The sequence below is a fragment of the Leptopilina boulardi genome, unplaced genomic scaffold (assembly GCF_019393585.1).
Source record: "Leptopilina boulardi isolate dan_hultmark-lab unplaced genomic scaffold, ZJU_Lbou_2.1 LbouV2_362, whole genome shotgun sequence".
NCBI classification, from domain to species: Eukaryota; Metazoa; Arthropoda; class Insecta; order Hymenoptera; family Figitidae; genus Leptopilina; species Leptopilina boulardi.
In genome coordinates, this window is record NW_026137932.1 from 2,824,093 (window position 1) to 2,849,857 (window position 25,765).

Consider the following 25,765-nt stretch of genomic DNA (forward strand, 5'->3'; position numbering starts at 1 on the left):
ATGAATACCGAATAATTATAAATAAATAAAATATTAGTTATATTATTTAATATTCAAACTTTGGCGCGAGAAAGAAATAGCAACTAATGACCTCTACGTCTACTTTACCGACAAGTTAAAAATATAGCAGGGATGAGAATGTATGGTGCAAAAGTTAAATTATGACCAATTAGAGTTCTGCTATACTTATGTTCTGTTGAATGGAAATTCTGTCAGATAAAATTTCTGTTAAGTAACATTTCTGTTCGATAAAAATTTTTTCCAATCAAACGTCTGTCCAATGAAAAGTCTGTTATATGAATTGTCTGCCATATAAATATTCTGTCCAATGAAATTTCTGTTATATAAATTTCTGTCAAATGCCATTTCTGTTATATGAAGTTTAGGGGATTTTCATGCGTCTCACATTCGGACAAAATTGTACTTTTGTCATCACATACTCAGGGTTGGGTTACTCGTGGTTTCTTTCACTCTAAAACATCCGAACTGTAAAACTTTTCTAAGGAATCATTTCAGTAGTATGCGCAAACAGACGTTATATTTTCGAAATTATATTATTATAATTATTATATTATTAATATTAATTATAATAATTATACTTTGTAAATCCAATAATTATATTTACAAAAAAATAACTAAGATTTAATTGTGTATGTCATTAAAAAAAAAAGGAAAACTGTTCATAGAAATAAAGTATTCGCTGTGTATTTTGGACGTGGATGAAGACAGTGTTTAGAATTATTTTGAAACGAGTATGACAATATTTGACTGGCTGTTCGCCTATATAGACAGACGCCTATATATTCGTGGTAAAAGTCAGTTGTTTGTTCCTTCATATACTGACAATCAAAATCCAAGAAACACAGAGACAAGCAGTCGAGAAGCACATTGAAAACGGAAATAGACCCGACACAATAAGCGAGTTGGTTCCAAAACTGTGTCGCAGGCGTACGTTTAGCGACACTCGAAACTCCCTACCCGGAACAAGAACATCAACAATAATATTCTCATCAACTGATGCTCCAAAAAATTTTACAAGCTCTCATTTGACAAATATAATCATTTTGCAAAACAAAAAAAATTGACATGCATTTAAAAATGAAATTTAACGACTGTCAAAACAGTTTTAATCTATTTCTTTATTTGAATATCTTTATCTTACCAATGAAATTCTATTAACACATTCTAGTAACACTTTAAAGCTTTAATATTTTCTAGGCTGTACTGTATACTGTACAGTAAGTGAGCAGGGTTGAGAAGGTAGTGTGAATAACTGCTTAATAGCGCATAACTACACAACCCTGGTCAGGGTCAGGCTAGTAATATTTCTAAAAATACAACTAGCTAATCTATTTATTTACGTATATTATATAAAAATTATTTATATATTACCAAATTATTCATTTTATTATACAAAATTACATTTGAAAAAGAAAAAAGTATCAAATACACACATTGTAACCGGAAGTTACAACATATTTAAAGTTATTTAATAGTATTTATTATTGTATGAAATATTTCACAAAAATACCATTATAAAATCATCAGACTTGGTGTGAAATTAGAAATAAATTAAAATTCTCCGAATTTTTTTTTTGTATTACAAAATTTTCATTCATTTATAAGTGAATATAACAAAGTTAGATGTAATGAATTAATTAGAGAGAAAAAGCGCGAAAAATGAGAGTGTATGCGCGATATACTATTGAAGGTGAATGGATGGAGTTTTGTTCATTGTCCAAAATGCGTGGAGCCTTGCTATTATAAGAAAAGTAGGCAAAGTGGATTAAAAGATAAGAGAGCGCGGTTTAAATAGTGCAAGTGTGGTTTTGGTGGTAGTATGTGTATATGTACATACATATACAGATATGTTTGGGTAATTGCGCTGCTAAGTTTAGGCGAGATGCAGTTGGCGTCAATGCGCGGATGCATATTCAGAACGGCCTCCTCATATTCTTATGCACTCACTTACGAGAAGCAGAGGGACCCACTGGTCTTCCATGTGTTGGTGAATGTGAATGGAACTTGCTGGCACCACGCCTGTTTATATTTAGCCACAGTGGGCGGTATAGCTGTCATGGATACGTATCATCGGCATAACTGAGCTTTTGCAAATGAATAATGAACTTTCATATTCCGTTCATCTCATGGATCTATACCCGAAAAACTATTAACTCTTGTCCACAGGGTTTTTACGATATATATGTTTTCCACGTGCGGTAATTCTTTTTTCTCTTTTTCTGTATAGTCAAGTTGAATGACAAAAATCGCATTTGTCCAAATACGCCAGGGTTGGGTCGATACTTTCAATGTTAAAAAAAAAAATGAAAACTTTTTATGTGGACATAACTATATCTTTTGTTTTGATCAAAATTTATTCGAAACGTTACAAGATCTCCAGAGCAAGTGCTTCTGGTAAACTTGACAAAAAAAACATACGAAGGAGATATATATAATAAAAGGAAAAAGATTAAACTGCGGTTTTCCAGCTGATTTACAAGAACCCTCAAGAGTAGAGTTATTTTGTTGCAATAGCTGAGCATGGAGCGCGCGAGAGTTGGACAGAAAAGGAAAAAGGGGAAGATTTTAGTCACATTTAATATTGTGCGTGCGTGACGTCTCAGCTGGTGCGCTCGCTAGATGAATAAACGTCTTCCTTATCGTCTAAAATAGCCTTTAAACTTCAAGCATATCTGGATCATAGCCAGGCCACAGGAACGGACAATAAAGCTAACCACATTAAATTATCATGATCCTTGTATATATGTGTAAAAGGCACACGACGGAGGGAAAAAAAATGCTCCTTTATGATCCGCGAACGTGTATTGTATATATATGCACGACTATAATTTTGTCGGCAAACTCGACCCCATAACACCCACTTTTCCATAATTTTCAAAATCCACAATTCGTCACCGTAAAAGTTGTAAACGCGCAATTAGACGGTACAACAAAGGAATAATAAAATTTAATAAAAAATTTGTCTATATACATTATGCAAAATGACGAATAAACGGGAACCTTTTAGCATGTTATAAATTTTCAGCCTCATGTTAAACGACCCACACGCAAGGAAGATGAATTTTCCACGCATATCTACATTGTTACTTTCGACGACGACTCTCGGCCTTCCACTTGAAATTTGCACTTTTTTTCCAAAATTTTTAAAAATATTTATTCATTTATTTTTAGACCAAGTTTAATAGACCTTTTCATGCTGATCATTCTGTCCTCTTCCAACTCATTCGTCATTGTATGCGCTAGATAAGGACAGAACGATCAGCATGAAAAGGTCTATTAGTTGCATCTTACTGCTGAGAAAGCAGGGTTGGGTAACCATGTGTTTTTTTAATTGGCTCCTAATATTTCCGGACATATTGTGAACCGATAAAAATTCGACCCAACCCTGTTGGTTTTTAATAAAGTCCAAAATGTGAAATGTGGTCAATAAGTGGCCACGTAACAAAATTTAGCCATTAATTACTAGCTTATTAAAATCGTAACCTAAGATAGAAAAGAGTCTATCTCATCTAAAGGATGGGAAATAAATGACTTTTAATATGAACGTATTATATTAATTAAAACGTGTATAGCTTGAAAGTGAATTAAAAAAGTTAAAGGGAGATTGGGAAAACGGAGAGAGAGAGAAGAATGGCCCGCAAAAAGGCAGAGCACTTTTGCAGGTCCGAGTAACAATCTATTGTGTGTATACTTGAAGCTCCACCCTTATTCGAATCGCTCTAATTAGTCGCTTTTTTTGTGTGTTTTCCAGACGTATCCCACTCACATGGCGGTCGACTCGCAGAAACAACAAATCGAGATGCAGCGATTACAAGCGGAACAGTTGAAGCGGCAACACAACATTCAGGAGTTGCAGGCGCAATTAACAAAAGGCCAACTGAATATGGCAAGTCCACAATCCTTGCTCTTTCTGCCACTCTTCGAGCAAATGAAAGGCATGCCCGTCTCATCGCAGATGCCACCTCCAACGTCAACGGCGTCTACAGGAAACAAGCATATCAATTCAATCGCCAATGTAAGAACGCTATTATTTGAAAAATTCTTTTTTAATTCAATATTTATAAATAAAATATCCTTCATTTAAATCTGTAAACTTAATTAATTTTTTAATCAAATTTTTAGATGATCGGCAGTCATCGAGACGGTCCGAGCTGGGCAACGGCGCATCTCGCTCAGATGACGACGAAAATGGAAAAGGAGACCTCCCCGACGCCCGTCTCGGCAGTGACTCCAACAGAGCATTCGTTTCCCGATCCGGATGCACCGTTGAATCTCACAAAACCAAAATCGTCTTCCTCGGGAGCAACAGCTTCCTTATCGCCAGGCAGCGATTCCCAATCGAATGGCGCTGGAAGCAGTGGTCATCAGGAGCAACCGCTGGCGGCTACGGCTCCTAAACTCTTTCCTCCTGGCCTTCCAATGCCAAGGAACTACCTTCAGAGTCTTCCTTACGCGGGACTTCCGCCTCATCTGAGCTCCCTCACGTCACCGAGTGAGTATTTCTTCAGTTTTTTATTTAATAAAAAGTATTGGGATCTGAAATACTGCGATACGCCATCTGGTGAGAGCCTTGTTGTGGTGGCCATTTTTTATTTTGTCTCTGTCGAACATATGTATAAAGAAAGAGACAAAACAGCAAGATGGTTGCCACAAGTGGGTTCAAGGGTGGGTCAGTTTCGCGTGATTTCTGATCCCAATTTCCAAGATGTTAGTCTCAGTCGCTAGGTCAATGTCACACACTCCAAGATGGCGGGAATGTTCACATTTCAGAGGTTCCATATACATCAAAATTATCAACATAACCTCACAAATTTTTTTTATTGTTTTCTATATTTGGTAAAGAGCAATCTTTTTTACACCTCTCTGCAAAAGTAATGATGTTCTTTTGCACTCATTTTCAAAAAAAAAAGTTTTATATAAATCAGTTCCTCAGCTTTGAAGAAATATCATAACAATTTTATATATATGTCCGCAATTACGCAATCTGGGTTATGGTTAATCTTTCGCGATATCAATGATATTGTAATATAGTTTCTCGCACTGACCCAGATCTTCATTTGCAAACATTTGAGAATCATCCCAAACTCCCTTATGCCTTAGACAAACAAACTCAGACATGTGGACTTTTGCATCGTCTGTCATAACTTCGATGAATGATTTATTGACAACAAAGCAAAGCATATTTTCCTTACGATTTTTTGGAATTACTATATATATGCGCAGATGGAACAAAATTCTCTTGATTCTTTGAAATCAAATTTTACTCAACATCTTGCGACCAAAAAAACAGTTTGCAAAAATATTCTTTCAAATTTTTTTTTTTTTAATCTGTTAAAAGTTTGTCTTTCTTCAGTATTTGTGGACAATTTTTTTTACAGAAGCTTCGAATCTATGTTCCGTCGGTAAAGTAGAGTTAAATGTGTCTCTAAATATTTGTTAAACTGTGCGATAAAAATTTGTACATAGAAAGAAAATGTCTCTTTGATGATAATAATTGTTTGTTGAAAGTTTTACGGGAAGAATGTAGAAATTCGTCAAATTGATGTCTAAATAAGAGGAATTTTTGACTTTTTCAGTAGGTAAAGTGATGGTGAAAGAGGAGTCGGTGAATTCGGCAGCACAAGCAGCAGCTGTTGCAGTAGAAAAACACTTCGCGATGCATGGACTCTATGGACTCCCGCCGACATCGGGCGCAATGCCACCGTCACCTCAAACTCAACGGCCCGTCAAACTTTCGTCAAATCGAGACGAGCCTCCTTCCGATGATCAAGACTTTCTTACATCACCTCACAGTAAGTCTAAATTAACTCAACTTTATTCACACATAAAAAAGTTTTTTTCATTTTCTTCATTTAAACACTTTCATAAGATCTGAGCTTTCAAAAAGCATTAAATATTCCCCAACCAATTAAAAATGACGTTTTGCTTCACTTATTAATAATAAATTCTTAATAAAAAACATTTTAGTTTATGAGCCATTCTTCTTTAAAGATACAATTTTACCTATTAGAATAAAACTGAATTTTTTTTTATCAATTTTCAGTGTGGAGGGAACAAGGCTACAAGGTTCCTGAAGATATCACAGAAAAAGGTAATATATTGTATTATTTTAATCAATTTAATTTTATTAGGTAGGGGTAAGCGGTACAGTTGTTGCCCCCCTCACAGTGATTGCCACCATTACATTACAAACAGAAATAATAACGAAATTTACATATAATATTTTGTTTTATTTATTTATATAAATTCTACAGAATATTCTGCTAATAGTGTAAAAAGATTTTTATTCTTCGACTCACTATTATGAAAATAATAGCGCTTTTCGAGAACAGTGTCCTTAGCTCTTTGAAATTTTGTCAATTTAGTTGTAAATTTGCAATGATACTTTCTTTGACTTTTTAACGAAAAAATTATACATATCATTATTATTTTTTAATTATATTCATGAAAATAAGTTTAATAATAAGTAAAAAAATTTGTTTTAACGTAATTTGACTCGATTTACCGAAAATTATAGAGAACAACTACTATCTTGCAATTAATAACAAATAACAGTCATTGCCCTCTCCGGGCAATGTTTAATTTTTGGTTATTATGTCATTTTTCAGTGATTAACCGTTTATTTTCAAGACTTTTTTGAGATAAGTATTTTTAATTTTTTGACGTTTTTTCATACTTGTGACGCCGCACGAGAAAAGGTACCTAACCCCGAAATTGGGATCTGAAATACTGCGATACGCCATCTGGTGTCGACCCACTTGCGGTAGCCATTTTTTATTTTATCTCTGTCGAAAATATGTATAAAGAAAGAGACAAAACAGCAAGATGGTTGCCACAAGTGGGTTCAGGGTTGAGTAGTTACACAAGATTTCGGATCCCAATAACATTAGGCTTAGTTTTCCGTGTATAGTGCACGGAAAACTGAGCCTAATGTTATTTCAGGGATAGGTCCCTTTTCTCGTGCGGCGTCACATTTGGTGAATTAATTTTTTAAAATAAGGATGTAATTAGAGCCGCAGCATGTATTAGAATGATTTGTAATAATTTATTAACAATTTTTTAATATGAAGTATGATTTTAGGTTGTCGAAAAAATGCCGAAGGTAAAAAAAAGGTGTTTCGTATATAAAAACCCACTGTTTTAAGCAATGAAAAACTTCAAAATCATGTAATCATTATATCAAATCAAAATAGCCAAAAATAATTTTTATTTTTACAATTGAGTCAGATTCGACAATTTTCCCAATTTTTTAGGTTAATAGTATTATTTACACTTAAAAGTCATATTTAATGAATCTTATTATTGTTAATAAAAGAAAATTATTTTAAAAATTACTTCTTCTTTATTAATTTCAAATTATATTCATTCTTTAATAAATTATGCAAAATTTATAATTTACATTACTATTTTATGTCTAGTGGGCAATCATTGTAAAATTGATGGTCAATCACTGTAAAAATAATGACAATCACTATTTTTTCTGTCATGTGAACATTTTTTTATTTTTTTTAAATTTATACTAATATTAAATAAACAATTCATTACACAGGCCAACACTGATTTTGGTGCGGCAAATGTCAGACCTGTTTTTGATATGTTTTTTCATGCTGAACACAAATCCGTAAACGAAAAGTTCCTATCAGCTCTAGTTTTTGAGAAAAACGGGTTTTAAATGTTCAAAAATCGCGTTTTTGGCTAACTTTGAGTACCTTTAGCATTGAAATATAAGGTCGTAGAACCTTCCACTTGGGCTTAACCTTCGCTTGACAAGATGCCCACCCAGGGTGGGCCAGACAAATTGAAATTGCCATATCTTCTAAAGTTTTGCCTTAATTGAATCGCGATTTTAAGTCACTGAACAAAATCTTAAGAACTTTCAAAAAATGTAAAAACAAATTTTTAAAAAAAATTTCTTCTTGATTATTTATAACTTTTATCAATGTATGTACGGAGATAACCGGGATGATTCAGATATTTTTTTAACTCTATTTTACAAAAAGACTTGAAATCATGCAGACTTTTCACTGTGAGTGTTTTATGATGTCAAATAATAGATATAAAAAATATTATGTTGCATTTTTCATTTGTTTAAACCTTTAAACAATTTATTGTTATTATTTATTAACTTTCTTTGTTCTGCACCTAGAAAGATGCAGTTTTTTTCTAATTTTGCAATTTATCAAGCGGAATATAATAAACTGCATCTTTCTAGGTACACTACAAGAAAGTTAATAAATAACAACAATAAATTGTTTAAACAATCGTTTGAATACTAAATTCATATAAAATCTTCATGTTTATTATGTTGAGCTTGTTAAGTTGCAAAATTAGAAAAAAATTGCAATTTTCTAGGAATATTATGAAGAATGTTAATAAATAGCAACAATTATTTGTTTAAACAATTTATAATAATAGTTGTTGCAAATTGAATTATATATTTTATTTTATTTATAACCTTTGAATTAATAACTACGAAGAAAAGGTAACAAATTTATAAAATTCTTCTACTGTCGTATGTATATTTGAAAAAGTTATAAATTATTAATAATAAATTGTTTAAACAAATAAAAAATCAACAAAACATTAATAAAATATATTATTTGGTAACATATAACAATTTTGGAAAAAAACTGAATGATTCTAAGTTTTTATTGCAATATACAAAGAAGAAAACATTTGGCCCACCCTGGGTGGGATCTTGTCAACCGTGTATATAAAAAGTATCCAGTCCGGCGAAGGTTAAATTGAGGCTTAATGTTTCAACTATTATCCCCAAAAATGACCTATGTTGCACCATAATTTCAAAGTCATTTGTTATCATTTTTGATTCGCAAATATTAATTTTGTAAAAGTTTGAGCGCGTACCTCTAGCAAAGAAAAAAGGATTATAGAACCTTTTATTTGAACTTAAAATAAAGTTTGAATTTTAGACTACAAGCCCTAAAAATTATATTATTCAGTAATAACCTCAAAATTGTATTATTAACCCTAAAAATTATATTATTCAGTAATAACCTCAAAATTGTTGGTAACTAGTATTTAGCTACAGAACTTATTTGGTAATATTTAAATAACTTTAGTCAATAAAATCAAAGGTGAGTGAACCTTCTTGTTGAGCTTCAATTCAATTTATCCCTTGATTGTAGTTCATAAAAATTACATTGCTGCACCTTAACCTCAAGGACTAGATGTACGCGCACAAACTTTTACAAAATTAATATTTGTGAATCAAAAATGGATAACAAATGACTTTGAGGTTATGGTGCAAGATAGGTCATTTTTGGGGATAATAGTTAAAACATTAAGCTTCAAATTAAGCTCAAGTGGAAGGTTCTAAGACCTTTTGTTTCAGTGTTAGAGGTACTCAAAGTTAGCCAAAAACGCGATTTTTGAACATTTTAAACCCGTTTTTCTCAAAAACTAGAGCTGATAGGAGATTTTCGTTTACGAATTCGTATTCGGCACGAAAAAACCTATCAGAAACAGGTCTGACATTTGCCGCACCAAAAAAGTTTGCTAATTTTGTAATTTTTAATTATTTTAATAATTATTATTTTCAGATTAATAGAATATTTTAATTCCTTTACAAATGGTTTCATTTCTCATTTTGATAATTAAACATTTGTAATTTGTATAAATATATCCCCTTTTCTGCTTATACTGGCAATCACTGTACCGTTTACCCCTATCAATTGTTGCATAAATAGTTGAATTTCACTCTAGATAATAAATCAATTGCAAGTATATACAAAAAAGTATAATAATTATCAAATCCTTTAGTAAAAGTTTAATCTAATATTAATATTTTTGTGTTTTTCTTTTAGCCAAAATGGTGAGGCAACAAAAAAGGGAAGGGGAGAACAAGCCACATATCAAGCGACCAATGAATGCGTTTATGGTGTGGGCCAAAGATGAACGAAGAAAGATTCTTAAAGCATGCCCCGACATGCACAATTCGAACATATCCAAAATTCTCGGTAAGTGCATGTACATAAAAATAAAAAAAAAAACCTATTTTTTCTAATTTTACTTAATAACTTTTTTATTTTAAAAAAAAAATTTGTTTCTAGTCAATTTTTCCCAAAAGGTTTTTATGAAAATTCCTTGAGCGACAATTCATTGTATTTATACGAATGTAAGGAATTTAGAATATGCATAATAGTGCGTGTCATCAATACTTTTCTCCCTCGGAAAATATACCTATTAGATTTATTATTACGATTTGTCACAGAATTTCAGTTTTACGATTTGTCATAAAAGTTTATTTTACCATTAATTGTCAAAACGACAGCAAATTATATTATACTATTTTACTACTGAGAAATCAACAAAATGTAAATTGTAATCGTAAAAAATGATTTTATTTCACATTAGATATAAATTTAATTCAAAAAGTTTTTATAGAAGCAAGAATTGTCAATTTTTGTATATTGTTGCAGTTTTAGTATTAGGGAAAAATTGATTGAATTATTAATTTCTAATTGATTTTGTAATTATTTATTTTTTCAGGAGCACGATGGAAAGCAATGTCCAACTCGGAGAAGCAGCCCTACTATGAGGAGCAATCGCGACTATCCAAGTTGCACATGGAGAAGCATCCGGACTACAGGTATCGACCACGTCCCAAACGAACGTGTATTGTCGATGGGAAAAAAATGAGAATCTCCGAATACAAATCCCTGATGCGACAACGTCGTCAGGAGATGCGTCAACTTTGGTGTCGTGACGGTGGTCCCGAAATGGGTTTCCTGTCGCCTGTGAGCTCGGACATGAGTACACATCATTCGGGCGCGGGACCCTCAGCGAGGCCCTCAGTCTCACCGCCACCCTCAATGCTCAACGGCGCCGGTCCAAGTTCCGATCATCCCTCATTCTACTATCCCCAGGACAGTTTATCGCCCTCGGACGTAATGAATTTCTCTCCCGACAATTCGGGTTCAATGGGCGGTTATGATGCGAGTCCACGACATCCGGACGAAGATTGAACCATGGCTCCGGGTCAGCCGAACATTTGGCAACCCGGAGCATCGAGACTCAGCCACGAATTGTTCTGGTAACCAGGACACAAGCCATTTGTTTCTTTTTTTTTTTTTTTGTTGACCAGGTCATAACGTTCCAGCTCCCCACCAGGAGTCGCAGCAGTCGCAGAATCGACGAGACTTGAATCTTGGTTGTGATATTAAAAAAAAAAATGAAAAGGTCTGTCTCTGTGCCATCGCGCGAGATAAGCGCCCTCCCCGCCCCCCAGGTTTTTCGTTCTCATAGTTTAAACCCATTTAGGATTCCTCATCGATGATGGGAATGTAAAAAAAAAGTCCAACCGATATTGAACGTGTGATAAAAAAAAAAGAAGAAAAATCTTCGGTGAAGATTTAGACTTTCCGATTACAATCGGTCTCACACTCTTAAGTAGTTAAAAAAAAAACAAGTTTTAATTATATAAGACCCGAAAAGTCTTGTTCCTATTATAATACCTTCTCTAGTGGTAATTCTGCGAGTTAAATCGCACGCGTCTGTAGGTCGCAGGAAAAAAAAAATATATATAATACGAAGATTCTCAAATAAGGGAGAAAAAATGCGTGAGTATTATAGAAACGCTTTTAGAGCGTCTCTATATATATAAAAAAAACCGGTTTCAAGTTTTGCTCGCCTACGATTTACTTATTGATCGAGCTAAACTTTTTTTTTCCGTTTCCGATATATTTGACGAAAATGGTGAATCATCGAAATCGGCGCGCAAATTGATTCCATATGCGTTTCGAGTTGCATATATTATATACATATACTCTGCAGAAAACATTTAAAGAAAAACAAAAAAAAAAATGAAATGAAAACACCTTGTACTTATAGTATTTTCAATCATTAATTTATTAAACCTGACAAAATGCTGAAAGAAAGAGATTTTATTGTCGCGAAAGAATGAGATCAATATTTTGAATGTTTAAAATCAGGTACGACAATTTTTGACAAGCGCTTTTTAAATTGAAAAAAATAAATAAGCGATTCAAATAAAAATTTTGTTATTTTTGTACGAGCTTACTTTTTGAGACTCAAGAATTTTTAGAAAATTTATCTGAAAGTTATCATCTATTAATTTAAATTTTCCGAATTTCATTATACAAATGAAAATTTCAAAATTATTTAAACAATCTTACGTTGGGATATTTAAAATCGATATATCAATATTAGAATCGATTTTTACAATCAATCGATTTATTGCTAAATTGAAACATTATTTTTACCCATTAATAAAGTTTAAAATGAGAAATCTTCTTTCAAATTAAAAAAAAATTCCAAGTCTCATTATATTTTTGTCATTTACTTGAAAATAAGAATCGTAATTTAATATTTTACAAAATTTGATTTGAAATGTCGGGCCTGATTTGGAGTGTAAGACAAAAATAAATATATTTAAAAAAAAATAAATAAATAAACAGAAATTTTGCGCGACAATTTTTAGGGAACTGTTACTATTGTAAAATTACGAGAATTAGTGTTATTTATTAATGGATAATAGGCTAACAATCAAATTATATTATAAAAAAACGTTGTATTGTTTTTAAATATTTCGGACAGGATCGTGTTACGTTTTTCTATATTTTTTTTTTCTTTTTTATTATATGCATATATATATATATATATATATATATATATATATATCTAAACAAGTTCGTGAGAGGAAACGAAAAAACCGAGCGAACGCCTAAGAGACAAATTTTATTAGAAAAGAGAAGAGATATCCTCGATCCATTTATCATTATAATTAGCAATAATAGTTATTATTATCATTATAATTATTATTATTATTATTACTATTACTATTATAATCAACATGCCATTATTATTTTTGAATTTTTCTACCGACTATACTTGAGTTTCAAATCCTTAGAAGATTTTTTATATTATTATTATTATTATTAAAATTTGTTATTTATTACGTCACTAATGAAGTTTAATCAAAATAAAAAGAAATTAGTAGAGTTAAGACTATAAAGAAGAGAAAAAGGACGTAAATGTTGTTGATACTGGAATATTAAAAAAAAAAAAGCAAGGGGAGCATAAAAATGCAAATATAAAATTATTCGGTTAAAAAAAATTTTTTCTACGACATTTGCGGTCCTTTGGAACACGAGGATATCGAGAACTTGATGTGATAATACTTATGTGCCAAATAGCGTTTTCGCGGGCAGGAGGTCGATTATTTTAAAAAAGAGTCCTCCGTGTTCCGAGTCGCCTCGTTGGCTCTACGTGAATCTTCAATCTTTTCAAGTGTTTGAATATTTCTCAAAAAGCAATTTTTGATATTAATACATTATTTATATCAAAGAAAAACAAACATAGATATATAATTATTGTTTCACAAAAAAATATTTTTTAAAAAATGTTTATCGATATATCGATATAAAATATCGATTTTATTGATTTTATTTAGTTTATCTAAAGAAAAACAAATTCTAAATTGTTTTTTTTAATATTTTCTTACATAAAATGTCTTTTTAAGCAACTTCTTTAAAAAAAAAATGTCTTTATAGTTTTCTTTTGTAAGTAACAAAAATGTGTCTTTTTAGTTTCTTTAACAAAACTTTTTTTTAATTGTTTTTTAACAAAGAATTTTTTTTTTCTAAATATTTCTTTTGATAAATAATTTTTTGAAGAGAAAACGAAGTTAAAAAAATTAATTACATGTATCGAGATAAGGGGGTAAAATTTTATTATTATAGACCAATTTTATGGTTGCGATTTTAATTAATTAATTAATAAAATTAAATATACTAATAATAAAAATAAATGAAACCAAGGAATTTTCTTTTGATAATAAAAAGAGAAAAAAAAATAAGAATTCTGAGGAATATTCAAGCGCATTGAATTCTTTACTTTATTACTGCGTCTCGACCGTTTTTTTTATGCTGTTCAAATTTTTTTTTTTTTTTTTGTTAATTTATGATGAGTGCAATGACGAATACAAGGTACCTAAATATAATTTAACAAAGAGAGCCAGTATCCTCGGTTATAGCCCCGATGCTGCCCCCTTCAATTCCTTTTATTGTTCCCCCACCCAAATTATCCCTCTTCCTCCTTCCTGTCCCCCCCCCCCAACAAAAACTATATATATATATATATAAATTAATGAAAAAAAAAATGAATCCATTTTTTTCCCGGTGGCATCGCAAGTCGCTTTTCGCGCGCTGGATATAGAGCCCGGCGACTATAGGAGAATAGCTTAATATGTTGATAATAATTTATTTAATGTATATATAAATGAATTTGTACAAGGCAGCAAGTAAGCGGGCGGGCCAAAGCGTCATCTTTTTTTTTTTTTTTATTTTTTTCATATTTTATGCGACGGCCGATGCCATGTGTCAATATTAAACAATTATTCATGTACAGTGTAAGTATATTAATTGTGATGTAACTATACGTAGCTCTATTGCTCTATGTGTATAATTATTATTATTAATTAACGGGCAGAATGCGATTCAATTATAGCCATACGTCACACATAAACTATCACACACGCCTAATTGTTATTATTATTATTGTCATCATATTATCATTATTCATATTAGTCCGATTTTATCCAACACATATTTGTTTGTTTTCTTTTTTTTTTTTTAACTAGGCGATTTTTAATTATTTTCTATACATCCCTTTTTACGGTAGAGGGCGCGAAAAATCGGAATGAGAGTGAGAGAAAGAGAAAAAAAAAAATTACATTGCGCGCGTCTGTATGTATGTAAGAAAGAAAAAGAGAGGGAGATATAGCCATTTGCGCGAGACTTGTGCCAGTTTTAAGAAAAAAAAAAAAAAAAAAAAAGTCGAAGATTGATACTCAAATTATTTTTTCTATTCTTTGCCATTCAATTAAATCAAATTTTCTTTAAAGTCTATATTGACTTCTATAGTCTCCCGCTACTTTCTCCAGTTTGGTGATGGGATACCGATATCAAATTATATATCGATATATTGAACAATTTATATAAATTAATTTTTCCATCTATCGATAAATTTCGATATTAATATCGACACAATAAATTTCAATTTTTATATCAATATACATTAAAAAAAAATTCTAAAAGAAACTTCAAAATTTTTGTATAGAAATATTAAAGAAAAAATCGAAATTTATTTATTGATACATAGTATAAATAATTATGATATTATTTTGAAAAAAAAAAAATATTTTTCGACATCCCATCACTACTTCAGCCAGTTGCCACTTCCAAAGACCTGCACTCTTCGAAAGGGTATTATTACTTTTATCGCTACTTATCGATACTACTTCGTACTCCGAAACTAAAAGCGTGTAAGTCGAAAGTCTCTTTTTTTTTTTTTTATTCGATTCAATTTTGATTATTTCTCAACATGTGCCATATTCAATTTAAATTAAAATGATAAATATCGAAATTAAACTGTCGAATGTTTATTATTTCGATATATCAATAAATTTACAGTTCAATATATCGAAACATCGATAATTAATATTGATATATTAATTGTTCAATAAATCGCAAGTTTTGTATATATCGAATAAATTAAACAATCGATAATAATTCAATGTATCGACATTTAATAAATCGACAGCTTTGTAATATCGATATATCGAAATTGTCACACGTCGTTAATTCGATATATTTCTTTGAACAAAATTATTAGTCGCAAATCTCGTTTTTTATTTGTTAAAAAAAACTTTTACACCTTTTTCGAGCAATGCAAAAAAAAAAAGAAATATTTTTCTTTCTCCTTCCTTCGTTTTGTAACAAGTGACTTTCGACGCTTACCAGAGCGAATGCAAAATGTAAGAATAGCGAATTGTAAAAATAAAAAAAAAATGAATACAATTTACTAATACTATAAATATACACTATATAATGGTAAAAAAAAAAAATGAAAAAGACGCGCGCGCGTGTCAAAACTAACATTCAATCTCAATATTCCAAGCATTCACTTCGTTTATATGTACGTTGTTGTTAATGATAAAGAAAAAAATATATATAATAAATAAATAATTAAATAAAAAAAAAAGTAATGCTTTACCGAAAAAAAACTTCAAACTTAGTTAATAGGTGTACGACGTTATTTCTATTTAGAAGTTTGCCTGAATGCGAAGAATGTTTGTCGAAAAAAAAAGCATTGTAAATATTTTAAACTGAATAAATGGAACAAACGAAGATAGCGAGAATGAATCTCACGGATGTTGTTCGCATTATCAAGGCCACAATTAGTTTTATTATATAAGAAATTCTGAATTTTTTTCTAAATTGAGAATTTGAAAAAAATCTTCATTTAAAATGTTTATTAAATTTATTGTTAATTAACGAAAAATATATTTACAATCAACTAAAAAATTAAGCTTAAATTAATATTGTCAATTGTAAAAATTTCGATATAGGTTTCACAATTGATGAAACATTTTTCATTGTTATAAAATCGTTAATAAAACAAATGCCATTTATAGAAAAAGCAAAAAGAAAAAAAAAAAATTGGAAACGTGCCATTGGCACTGATAATGCGGATATCAACTGTATGTATTTGAAACTAAGCTCAACAAATTGTTTCAAGTGACCGTTATCTTGCTTTCAGTCGCATTAGTGTATATTGACTCGTTTATGCAAAATGAAAGAAAAAAAAAAAAATTATTCTACGGTCCTAGATGTGACTTTTCCTCTCCCTTCCAAGGATAGTGACATGAAATGCACTATATCACATAGAGAACAGCACTATTATAAACATAGATATATCATTATATTTATTATAATAATTTAAAAGCTAGGTACTCTTTGTTGTTTGTATTTTACAAGCGTACTCATTATTATTACATATAAATAAATACCTATATAAATGAAATCATTGTCTTTTCATTTCTTTTTTAATATTCAACAAATCGCAACACTTTTCATTTTATTGGATCTTTCCTTTTCTTTTCGTTGTAACGCAAATATGTGCTCAATAGAAATAGAGTGTCGTCAATTTGCAATTCACTCACACCCAATTGTCTCACTTGATTTTTCACTTTTTCCAATTGCGTTTTTTCAGGTAAAGTCATCATACTTTCCATCTAGTGAGAAATAATAGATTAAATATATTAATATTCAATTCACATTTAACTGAATTTCTAAATTTTTATTTTTTCAAATATCCATTTAAACCAAATATTTATAATTTTCCGAATATCCATTTAATAAAATTTTTATTTCATCGAATTTCCATTATTAGATCTAATTTTTTTAAACTTATCTTTATATATTTTTTCAAAAACATTTTTTTACAAAAATTGTTATTTAACAGAATACTATTTAATTAATATTTATTTAATTAACTTCCATTTAGTTTAATAATTTAATTGACCTAATTTCAATTTGACCGATTTTTTATTTTAATCAATTTACATTTTGATGAATATTTAATTTTCCGAACTTTTTATAACAGAATTTTTATTTAATGACCCTAAAATAAAGTCTCGGTGAAATATAAATTCTACCCATTTATAAATTCGGCATAAAAAAAGTAATTTCACTACACCATAAAAAATAAATAATATGAGGCATTCACCCGTTCCACCTTCAAAAGACGATCGCCAGCAGAGCGTTTTTTAAGTTAATATTTTTATATGAAAAGTAAATAATTTATATAATGTTACACACTATTTCGAAAGAGAATTTAACGACCTTTCGATTGGTCTTAACATTTTTTTTAATTTCTTACAATTTCAAACAGAAATTGCGTTTTGAAATATTCAACTTTTGATATCTCAAAACACCCCCCCTTCAATTTTATTTTAATATATATGAAAATAAAGCTTAGTTTTTCTAGTTTCAAATTCCGTTTGGTTTATCATGGACATTTGTGAGGATTTTTTGGATAACAATGATTCAAAATATGTGTTTTTGAAAACTTTGACACGAAGTATGAAGTTGAATCCTAACCCGCATTCAACCTACGTCACACACGAATTTCATTGTTTTGAAAAAAAATCGCAACCTATAATAATAAAAATTTTCTGTAAGGAGATTAATAATATCGTATTTATTTTAATAAAATGCTTTTAAGTGATTTTTAAGTTTAAATTTAAAATTACTCAACAAATTAATTTTTTAATATTAAATGCAATTATTATTGGAGGAAAATTTGAAATAAATACTTTTATTTTATGAAAAAAAAGACATTTTTTTGTAGATTAAACGAAACATTTTTTTATTTCAGCAAAAATTAAACACAGAAGAATTATAGTCCTTGAAAAAATACTAATTTTTAAATAACAAAATTTTTTTCTTTATTTAGTTTTGAAAAATTTACTTTCCTCGGACGAAGAATATTTTTTTTGAAAGCATTTGTGTTTCAGAAACAGGAATGAAGGTGTGATATTTTTGTGTTCCTGAAATTGTTTTAGATTCATTAAATCTTTTTTGTAAGAAATTTTTTAAAAAAATTTTCAGAGTAAATCATACTTTGACTCTTGCTTAAAAATCTCAGAAGTACAAAAAATTAGGAAAATTGTTCTCATATAGCAACAATTATTATCACGGTGCAAAAATTCGCAATATTGCGTACTAATATTGCTTTTTATTTTTCTATCTTATAAATAATAAAAATTATTCTAATGAAAGATAAAAGCTATTAGAAGATTAAATTTAAAATATTTAGAACACATTTATTCAAATTATTTATTTAAAGATAATTATTGTATAAATAAATAAATATTTCAAATAAATTATTGTACAGGTTGCGATTTTTTTTTCAAAACAATGAAATTCGTGTGTGACGTAGGTTGAATGCGGGTTAGGATTCAACTTCATATTTCGTGTCAAAATTTTCAAAAACACATATTTTGAATCACTGTTATCCAAAAATTGAGATATCATGAGTTTTATATTTCAAATCAAGATTTCTGTATGAAATTGTGAGAAAATTAAAAAAATGTTAAGACCAATCGAAAGATCATTAAATTCTCTTTCGAAATAGTTTATAACATTATAAGATTATTTTCTTTTTTATATAATAAAAATCTCTTGAAAAACGCTCTGCTAGCGATCGTCTTTTGAAGGTGGAACGAGTTGAAATAGAATGCCTCATATTAATTATTATTATTATATTATAATCTTCGATTTAAAAAGAAATATTATTTTTCAGTTTGAAAAAAATTTTACAGGTCAGAGAAATTATTCTGGGGAAATAAGAATTATAAAAATTGTTGCGTAGATACAAAAAATACACAACAATGGAAAATGCGAAAAATTTATTGCAATTTATCATAAATCAAATAAACATAAGTATAAAATTGGGTCATTTTTTGTAAAATCAAGTTGCCTTTTTTTAAATCATTTTCAAATACCTTTCTTTATGTCTTCAAATTGGTAGATAATAGTCGTTATCATAAATCAGAAACAATTTTCACGACATAATAATTCGTGATAAAAAAAATAGCTTGTAAAATATTTATTACTAAAAGCGGTGCCTAGATAAACAAGATGGAAAATGCACAACAAACAGAATTTAGTTAACAAACCAAGAAGACGTAAAAGCAGAAAAATTTAATTGCAGTAGAAAATGATGCCATTTTTTGTAAAATATAGCTGCATTATACTATGGCTATTGTATTTCACTAATCTTTGTGCAGATCCAAATGAAAATGTGAATTACAAACTCAAAGAGGTAAATAGTCTCGTTCGCTATATCATCGAGAAGGGAGGCAAACATCAGGTAATGATTATCATTGACCAACAAAACACTCATCAATCGCAAAAAATCAATGACTTTATTCAAGAAATTAGTCTCCATGTACCCACGCTTTTGACAACAGTTAAACAAACAGAGAAATCATTCGCAATTCACAGACACGTTGGCAGAAATCCTAGAGAAACGACATTATTTATCATCATCACTTTCTTGGAAGAAAAGAACTTCCAATTAAACGATCAGTTTAAAATCATAGAAAAATTGTCCCATCAGTACCCACCACCAAAATGCCTAATTGTTCACTTTTCCAAGCACAGAGAAATGACTTACAAGATATTCCTGCTAATGAAGTGGCAACGAAATTTTTTAGATATTAGTGTTCTTCAATTAGTCAATGTTAAATTGAACCTTAATGACTGTTTCGCAATCACAAAACATATTTCATTTCTACATCAACTGAATCCATTAAGTGAAATTTACACGATAAAAAAAAGTTGGACCTTCCTGTCTTGGTTTCCGGATAAAGGATGTAATATTTTTAAAAGACAAATCACGGTTTTGAGATATTTAATAGTTCCTAATCAAAAATTGCAAGAAACAATGTCAGTATATTTGAATTACACATTGAAAATTGAAAAAATTGGAAAGATTCTACCAATACTCTTGAATAGAATGCAAGCACATTTATTTTACAATACTTTACAATATTTTCACACACCTAAGCAAAGAAAATTTCATTATAGTCGTATTATACAATTGGTGCCAATTCATATCGCAGTTCCAAAGTTACAACAAAATGCATTCAATGTGAATGTATTAAGTTGGCAATTGTTAATTGCAATTGTTGCAAACATATTGATTGTTTTTACCTTACATGGTCTTTTGATGCTTTTAAAATTTGATAAAAATTGTTGGCAAATCCTCGACATTGGAGGTTTGATTTTAGGATTGGGACTTCCTAATGTTCCACAAAGAATGCGAGAAAGAATTGTTTTATGCAGTTTGTTACTGATGTGTATCATTTATTCTGGATATTTCCATGAAATGATAACAGGCATGGAATTACGATTAGTTGAATATCAGGAAATAAATTCACTGAAAGAACTCGCTGCTACCAATCTATCTCTACAGACATCTGTTGGGATCAGTTGGCTTGAAAAAACCAACAATGAACCAGAGTACTTTGAACAATTGAGAAAAAGATCTATAAGAAAGACAGGTTCGAAAAATGTTGCCCATTGCATAAATGAATTACTCATTTATAAAAATATCTCATGTTCTCTTTCTCCTAAGATTATTATGGGAAAAATAACAAACAGCAGAAAGTTACAGAAAAAACTGGAAATGAAAGTTATTGATGACACTTTGTCTTACAGTGCATCGGTCATTGCCGCAGAGTCGGGATTTCCTCTAATGGATAATTATAACAAGAAACTCCTTCAGTTTATTGAAAATGGATTGATGTCAAAATGGAAGTTGTACGATTCAACGAAGCTGTCTATTTCAATAGAGGAGTCAAAAGAAGAAAGTCAATCAAAAGCATTCCTTTTACGAGTTCTTGTAATTTTGACTTTTGGCTATTTATTGTCAATTGCAGTTTTCATTGGCGAAATTTCATGGCATTACTTCACTTACACAAGGGGATTGAGAGTTATTGACCTTCAAAAACAAAAAAGAAAAAATTTTCAATTGCTTTTCTTACGAGATAAATCTAAAAAGACAAGGAATCTACAAACGCGAAAAAAATCGAAAATTGATGAAATTTTCAAAATCCTACGACGAAAATGTCAAGAAAAAAAATAAAAGATAACAGCAAACAATTAATTTGGATTCTAGATCAATTTTTGTATTAGGTATAGTGTACACTAAAATTTCTCTAATAAGTTTTGTAAATTTTCTGAATGAAAAAAATTTCAATTTAAACTTAGTTTTTCATTGTTATATAATCAAATATATTTAATTGTAATCAAGATGTAAGTGAGGCATTCTCTAAAAAAAGCCACCTAAAATTTTAAATTATTGGATTTTTATTTATGTAACATTATTATTTTCAAATCCGTATAAATATGACAAAACTTTATCGATTTTTAAATTGAAAAATAAAAATTTAAATAAATAAAAACGTGCTTGAGTGAAAATTCAGCGAAATGGAAATTCGACATTATAAATTTCAATATCATGGAAATATAACAAATGTAATTTCCGTGCAATAAAATTGAGAATTGTCAATTTCATGTGAATAAAGATTTTTAAAAATTAGAAATTAGGAAAATAGAATTTAAAAAAATATATATACCAACCTCTTCCAATTGTTCCTGTGTGGCTCCTTTCTCTTTAAAAGTTGCAGTGAGTGTTTGAATTTTCAAATGTTTATCAATCATTCTTTTATTAGTCGTAATTTCGTACTCTCGCCTTTGAATAGTATTGTGAAGCGCATGATAGCAATGCTCTATCTCCATTCGCACCACTTGATCTAAATCAATGTGAAAGAGAAAAAATGTTTTCATTGGCGCTGCCGAAACACCCGGCTTCCTTACCTCCTGCAATTGAATATAATTTTCCTGCAGTAATGTGTACGTAATGTGTTTCGTTTCTTTTGCCGGAGTCATTGCTATTTGTTGAATTTTTTCCTGCTCTATAAATTTCTGCGCTCGTATGAGTCTAAAAAATATAAAAATACAAAATTTTATACTTCAATTAATTTTTAAATTCCTCTTTCGCAAATTGGGAAAAACAAAAATATTACATTCAGAGAAAAAGAATTAAAAAAAAAAAAATTATTAAATTTCAAAAATTTTCTCATATTTTATTTTAATGAAGAGAAACAAATTTACTACCTAAAAACTCGAGCTGCTTTAGATCCAAATCTTTCCATAACAATATTTTCTATTGTTGCCCATGCCAATTGATTAATTGCTTCTTTCATATTTATACTAAATTGTCCGCCACTAGAGTCGCCGACTTTTTTTATAAACTGACAGGAATCTTCCTCTGAAAAATTTATTTTCAAATTAGTCACATTTATATTATATTATTAAAAACTTTTACGTTAAATTAATAACATGAAAATAAAAAGAAATAAAATTAATGTAATTCTTCTATTATTCGATAAATTGTTTTCTCAATAATAGTGTTTCAAAAAAATAATAATTAACTGTTATTACTACTATTTCGTTATAATTATTATTATTTTCTGCAAAAAGCGCAAAATGTAAAATTTTTTTATTTGCAAATAACGTCACAATTTTTTAAATTGCAATATTTTATGCATGAAAAATGTAAAAGGGCCGAAAGGTCATATATACGAAATCAATAAATACAATAAAATTTTTATGCTTATAACAAATTTGAAAAATCCTTTGGTATTTTAATTTCTTATCCAATACTATAATAATTTTACCAAATTGTAAATTAATTTAAAAACCATTTGTAAATCTTAAATCTTTGAATTATTTCTACTTTTAATTCAATATTTAAATTTAATTTTAAAAAAGTTAATATATAATTGATTGTAAAATGAGATGAATTTTGTTAACTTGGCAAATTAAAACAAATAATGGTATACATTAATAATAATAATAAAAAATGTCTGTATATTGATAAAAATAAATTTCATTCACCTATGAGATGCAAATATTGATCTAAATGTTGAATAAGGCCAGGACCGGGATTTTCAAGTTTCTTTATAACATCTCGTAATTCCGTGAATGGAATTGGATTTGATGTATCGGCCCAGGAAGCTGTACGTAAGTACATTTGATACAACATCCTTCGCATTAATTCACCTGCATTGGCATCAATTCGTTTTGTTATTGCCGAAATAAGAAGTTGATCACTGCAAAAAATAATTTTAAGTCTTTTAATATAAATTAAATAAATAATCTTAATAATTAATTAACAAAATGAAATTACAAAAAATTTCAGTTCAATTGAATTTTTATTTATTTCATTTTTAGTCAATTTTTAAAAATTAAATTGTTTCAACTTTTTAATTTACAAATTCTTTTTTTTTTTTCTTTTACCTTTAATGATATTTCTAGAAATTCAAAAAAAAAATTATTTACCGAAGATCTTGTGCGAATCGATCAAAATTCACATGCCAATAAATATTAGCGTCACCCGGATCGCCATTGGCGCCTTTTGCCATTAAAGTCAAACTTTTTAAATCTAAATTTGGAAGACTAAAATCTTGTCTATCCGCTGGTCCTTCATCGCTGCATTTCTCTGAACAAACACTTCGCATTAAAAATTGATTTTGCACGAGAAGTTCGAATTTCTCCTTTAAAACTGGAAGCGAATATTGTCTCTCGGCTGAAATATTTTAATTGTTCAATTAGACAAAATAATTAAGAATAATAATAATAATAATCAGATAAAAATTCTCTTCTTATTATTAAATAGAAACATATTTTTTCGCTTTTACATAAAAACTATTTGTTAAAAAAAAAAAAATATGAAAAATACTTACGACGATTACACAATTGTCTCTTGTAAATTTTTATTATAACGTTTGATGCTGTATCGTACCCATGTTTCAAAATTTCTTCAAACAACATTTCAGACTCATCTCCACAGTTGTCTTTTACAAAGAACATAAACCTGTAAAAAATAAATTATATTATTATTACTATTTATTTATTAAGCTTCAGCCTTTCGGCCCAGAAGTGGACTTGGTTTAATACAAAAATAAAATGTAAAAAAAATAAAATTAATGTAACAAAATTAAATCAACATAAAAGTAAAATTAGTATAAAATTCATTTTTGTAAGCGAATTTTTTTTCTACTTTACCTGGAATATCTTAAAATTAAAAGGATTTTTTCTACATCCAAGGTGTAGATAAGAATTTCTTTACTATTCTGTTCATAGGAAACGAAGCCGAGTTTAATTAAAACACATAATGCCTCTTGTACCTGCAATTAATTAAATTGTTTATAATTGAAAATTAAAAAATTTCTCCATCCACAAACAAATATTGCATTAAATAATGATAATAAAATAATTGTATTTTAATAAATAATTAATAGATATAAAACAATTATTTAATATAAAAAAAAAGAATTTAAATTTGCAATTAAGAAATTTTTTATTTAATTAATTAAAAAATTAAAAATTGATTATAGTAAGGAATTAGAACCTAACCGGAACTTTTTAAACAAAGTTTATAATATATAAATTCTTTAGCTTATTTTTACAAAGCTGTATCAATTAATAAAAAATAAACATTTTTTTTACCTTTGATAATGGAAATTTAGTAGTGCTACGAATTGAATTCAATGATTTATCACCATTTTTGAATAAGTCCATTGCAACATTTTGCACAATTGAACCAAAATGTTCAAGTAATAATGCACTGCACAATTTTCCACACACGGGAGATCTTATTTCCACCATTTTACCAAGAAAAATGAATTATATTTTTCACTTTAAGCTTTAAATATTTATAAGAATTATTATAATACCGATAATTCAAAAATTTTATTTCCTAACCTATAAATTTTCGACATTCAAATATATTGCACATTATTAACTATATAAAGAAATCACAATGAAGTTATTCACAAAATAACTAACCTAATCTAAATAAAGACATAATTTACAACTTTCATGGAGTGTTAATAAATAAATTTTAAAATAAACATAGAAAATTATAAAAGCAGATAAACAAAGCAAGAAACGTGTTTTTGTCCGTATTGCGTTTGCGCGAGGAAAATCGATACTACCAGTTTCGATATATATCGAAAATTTTAAATTTGGTTTTATTTATTATTAATTTATTTATTGAACAGTTAAGTTTAAATATTATTATTGAATAATAAAAATAATATTTAAAAATATTTTTATCATTCCTAAAGTATTATTATTGTTATTCTGTTGTTCTTACAAAAATTTTAATAATGATGAACATTCAAAAGAAATTTAATTTGCATATACTCGTAAAAATTTTATTAATTCTATAATTATGTTTAATTTTATGCCTATAAATTTTAATATATTAAAATTTGAAAATTCCGCGTTAAAAAAAGCACGAAAAATCTCAATGCGCTAGGAACATTCCAGTCGTCTTTGTA

General features: G+C 28.9%; 2 protein-coding genes across 4 annotated transcripts in view; one reads left to right on the forward strand and one right to left on the reverse strand.

The window, feature by feature from the left end:
- Window positions 1-16,866, forward strand: part of LOC127286831 (transcription factor SOX-13) — a 209,691-nt gene extending 192,825 nt beyond the window's left edge. For all 3 annotated transcript variants that reach the window (XM_051313436.1, XM_051313437.1, XM_051313438.1), the window contains 6 exons: window positions 3,773-4,036; window positions 4,144-4,513; window positions 5,598-5,813; window positions 6,065-6,112; window positions 9,846-9,998; window positions 10,531-16,866. In XM_051313436.1, coding sequence (XP_051169393.1) covers window positions 3,773-4,036; window positions 4,144-4,513; window positions 5,598-5,813; window positions 6,065-6,112; window positions 9,846-9,998; window positions 10,531-11,006 — 1,527 coding nt within the window. In that variant the 3' untranslated portion in view covers window positions 11,007-16,866. The remainder of the gene's footprint in view (window positions 1-3,772; window positions 4,037-4,143; window positions 4,514-5,597; window positions 5,814-6,064; window positions 6,113-9,845; window positions 9,999-10,530) is intronic.
- On the reverse strand, window positions 12,659-25,392 carry LOC127286834 (DNA-directed RNA polymerase III subunit RPC3). The gene is made up of 8 exons (XM_051313440.1): window positions 24,930-25,392; window positions 24,486-24,607; window positions 24,164-24,294; window positions 23,760-24,006; window positions 23,316-23,530; window positions 22,533-22,686; window positions 21,996-22,356; window positions 12,659-17,077 (listed from the first exon to the last, which is right to left on the reverse strand). Exons 1-8 carry the CDS (start codon window positions 25,086-25,088, stop codon window positions 16,916-16,918), a joined length of 1,551 nt encoding a protein of 516 aa, XP_051169397.1. The 5' UTR covers window positions 25,089-25,392; the 3' UTR covers window positions 12,659-16,915.
- Window positions 25,393-25,765: the final 373 nt, after the last annotated feature.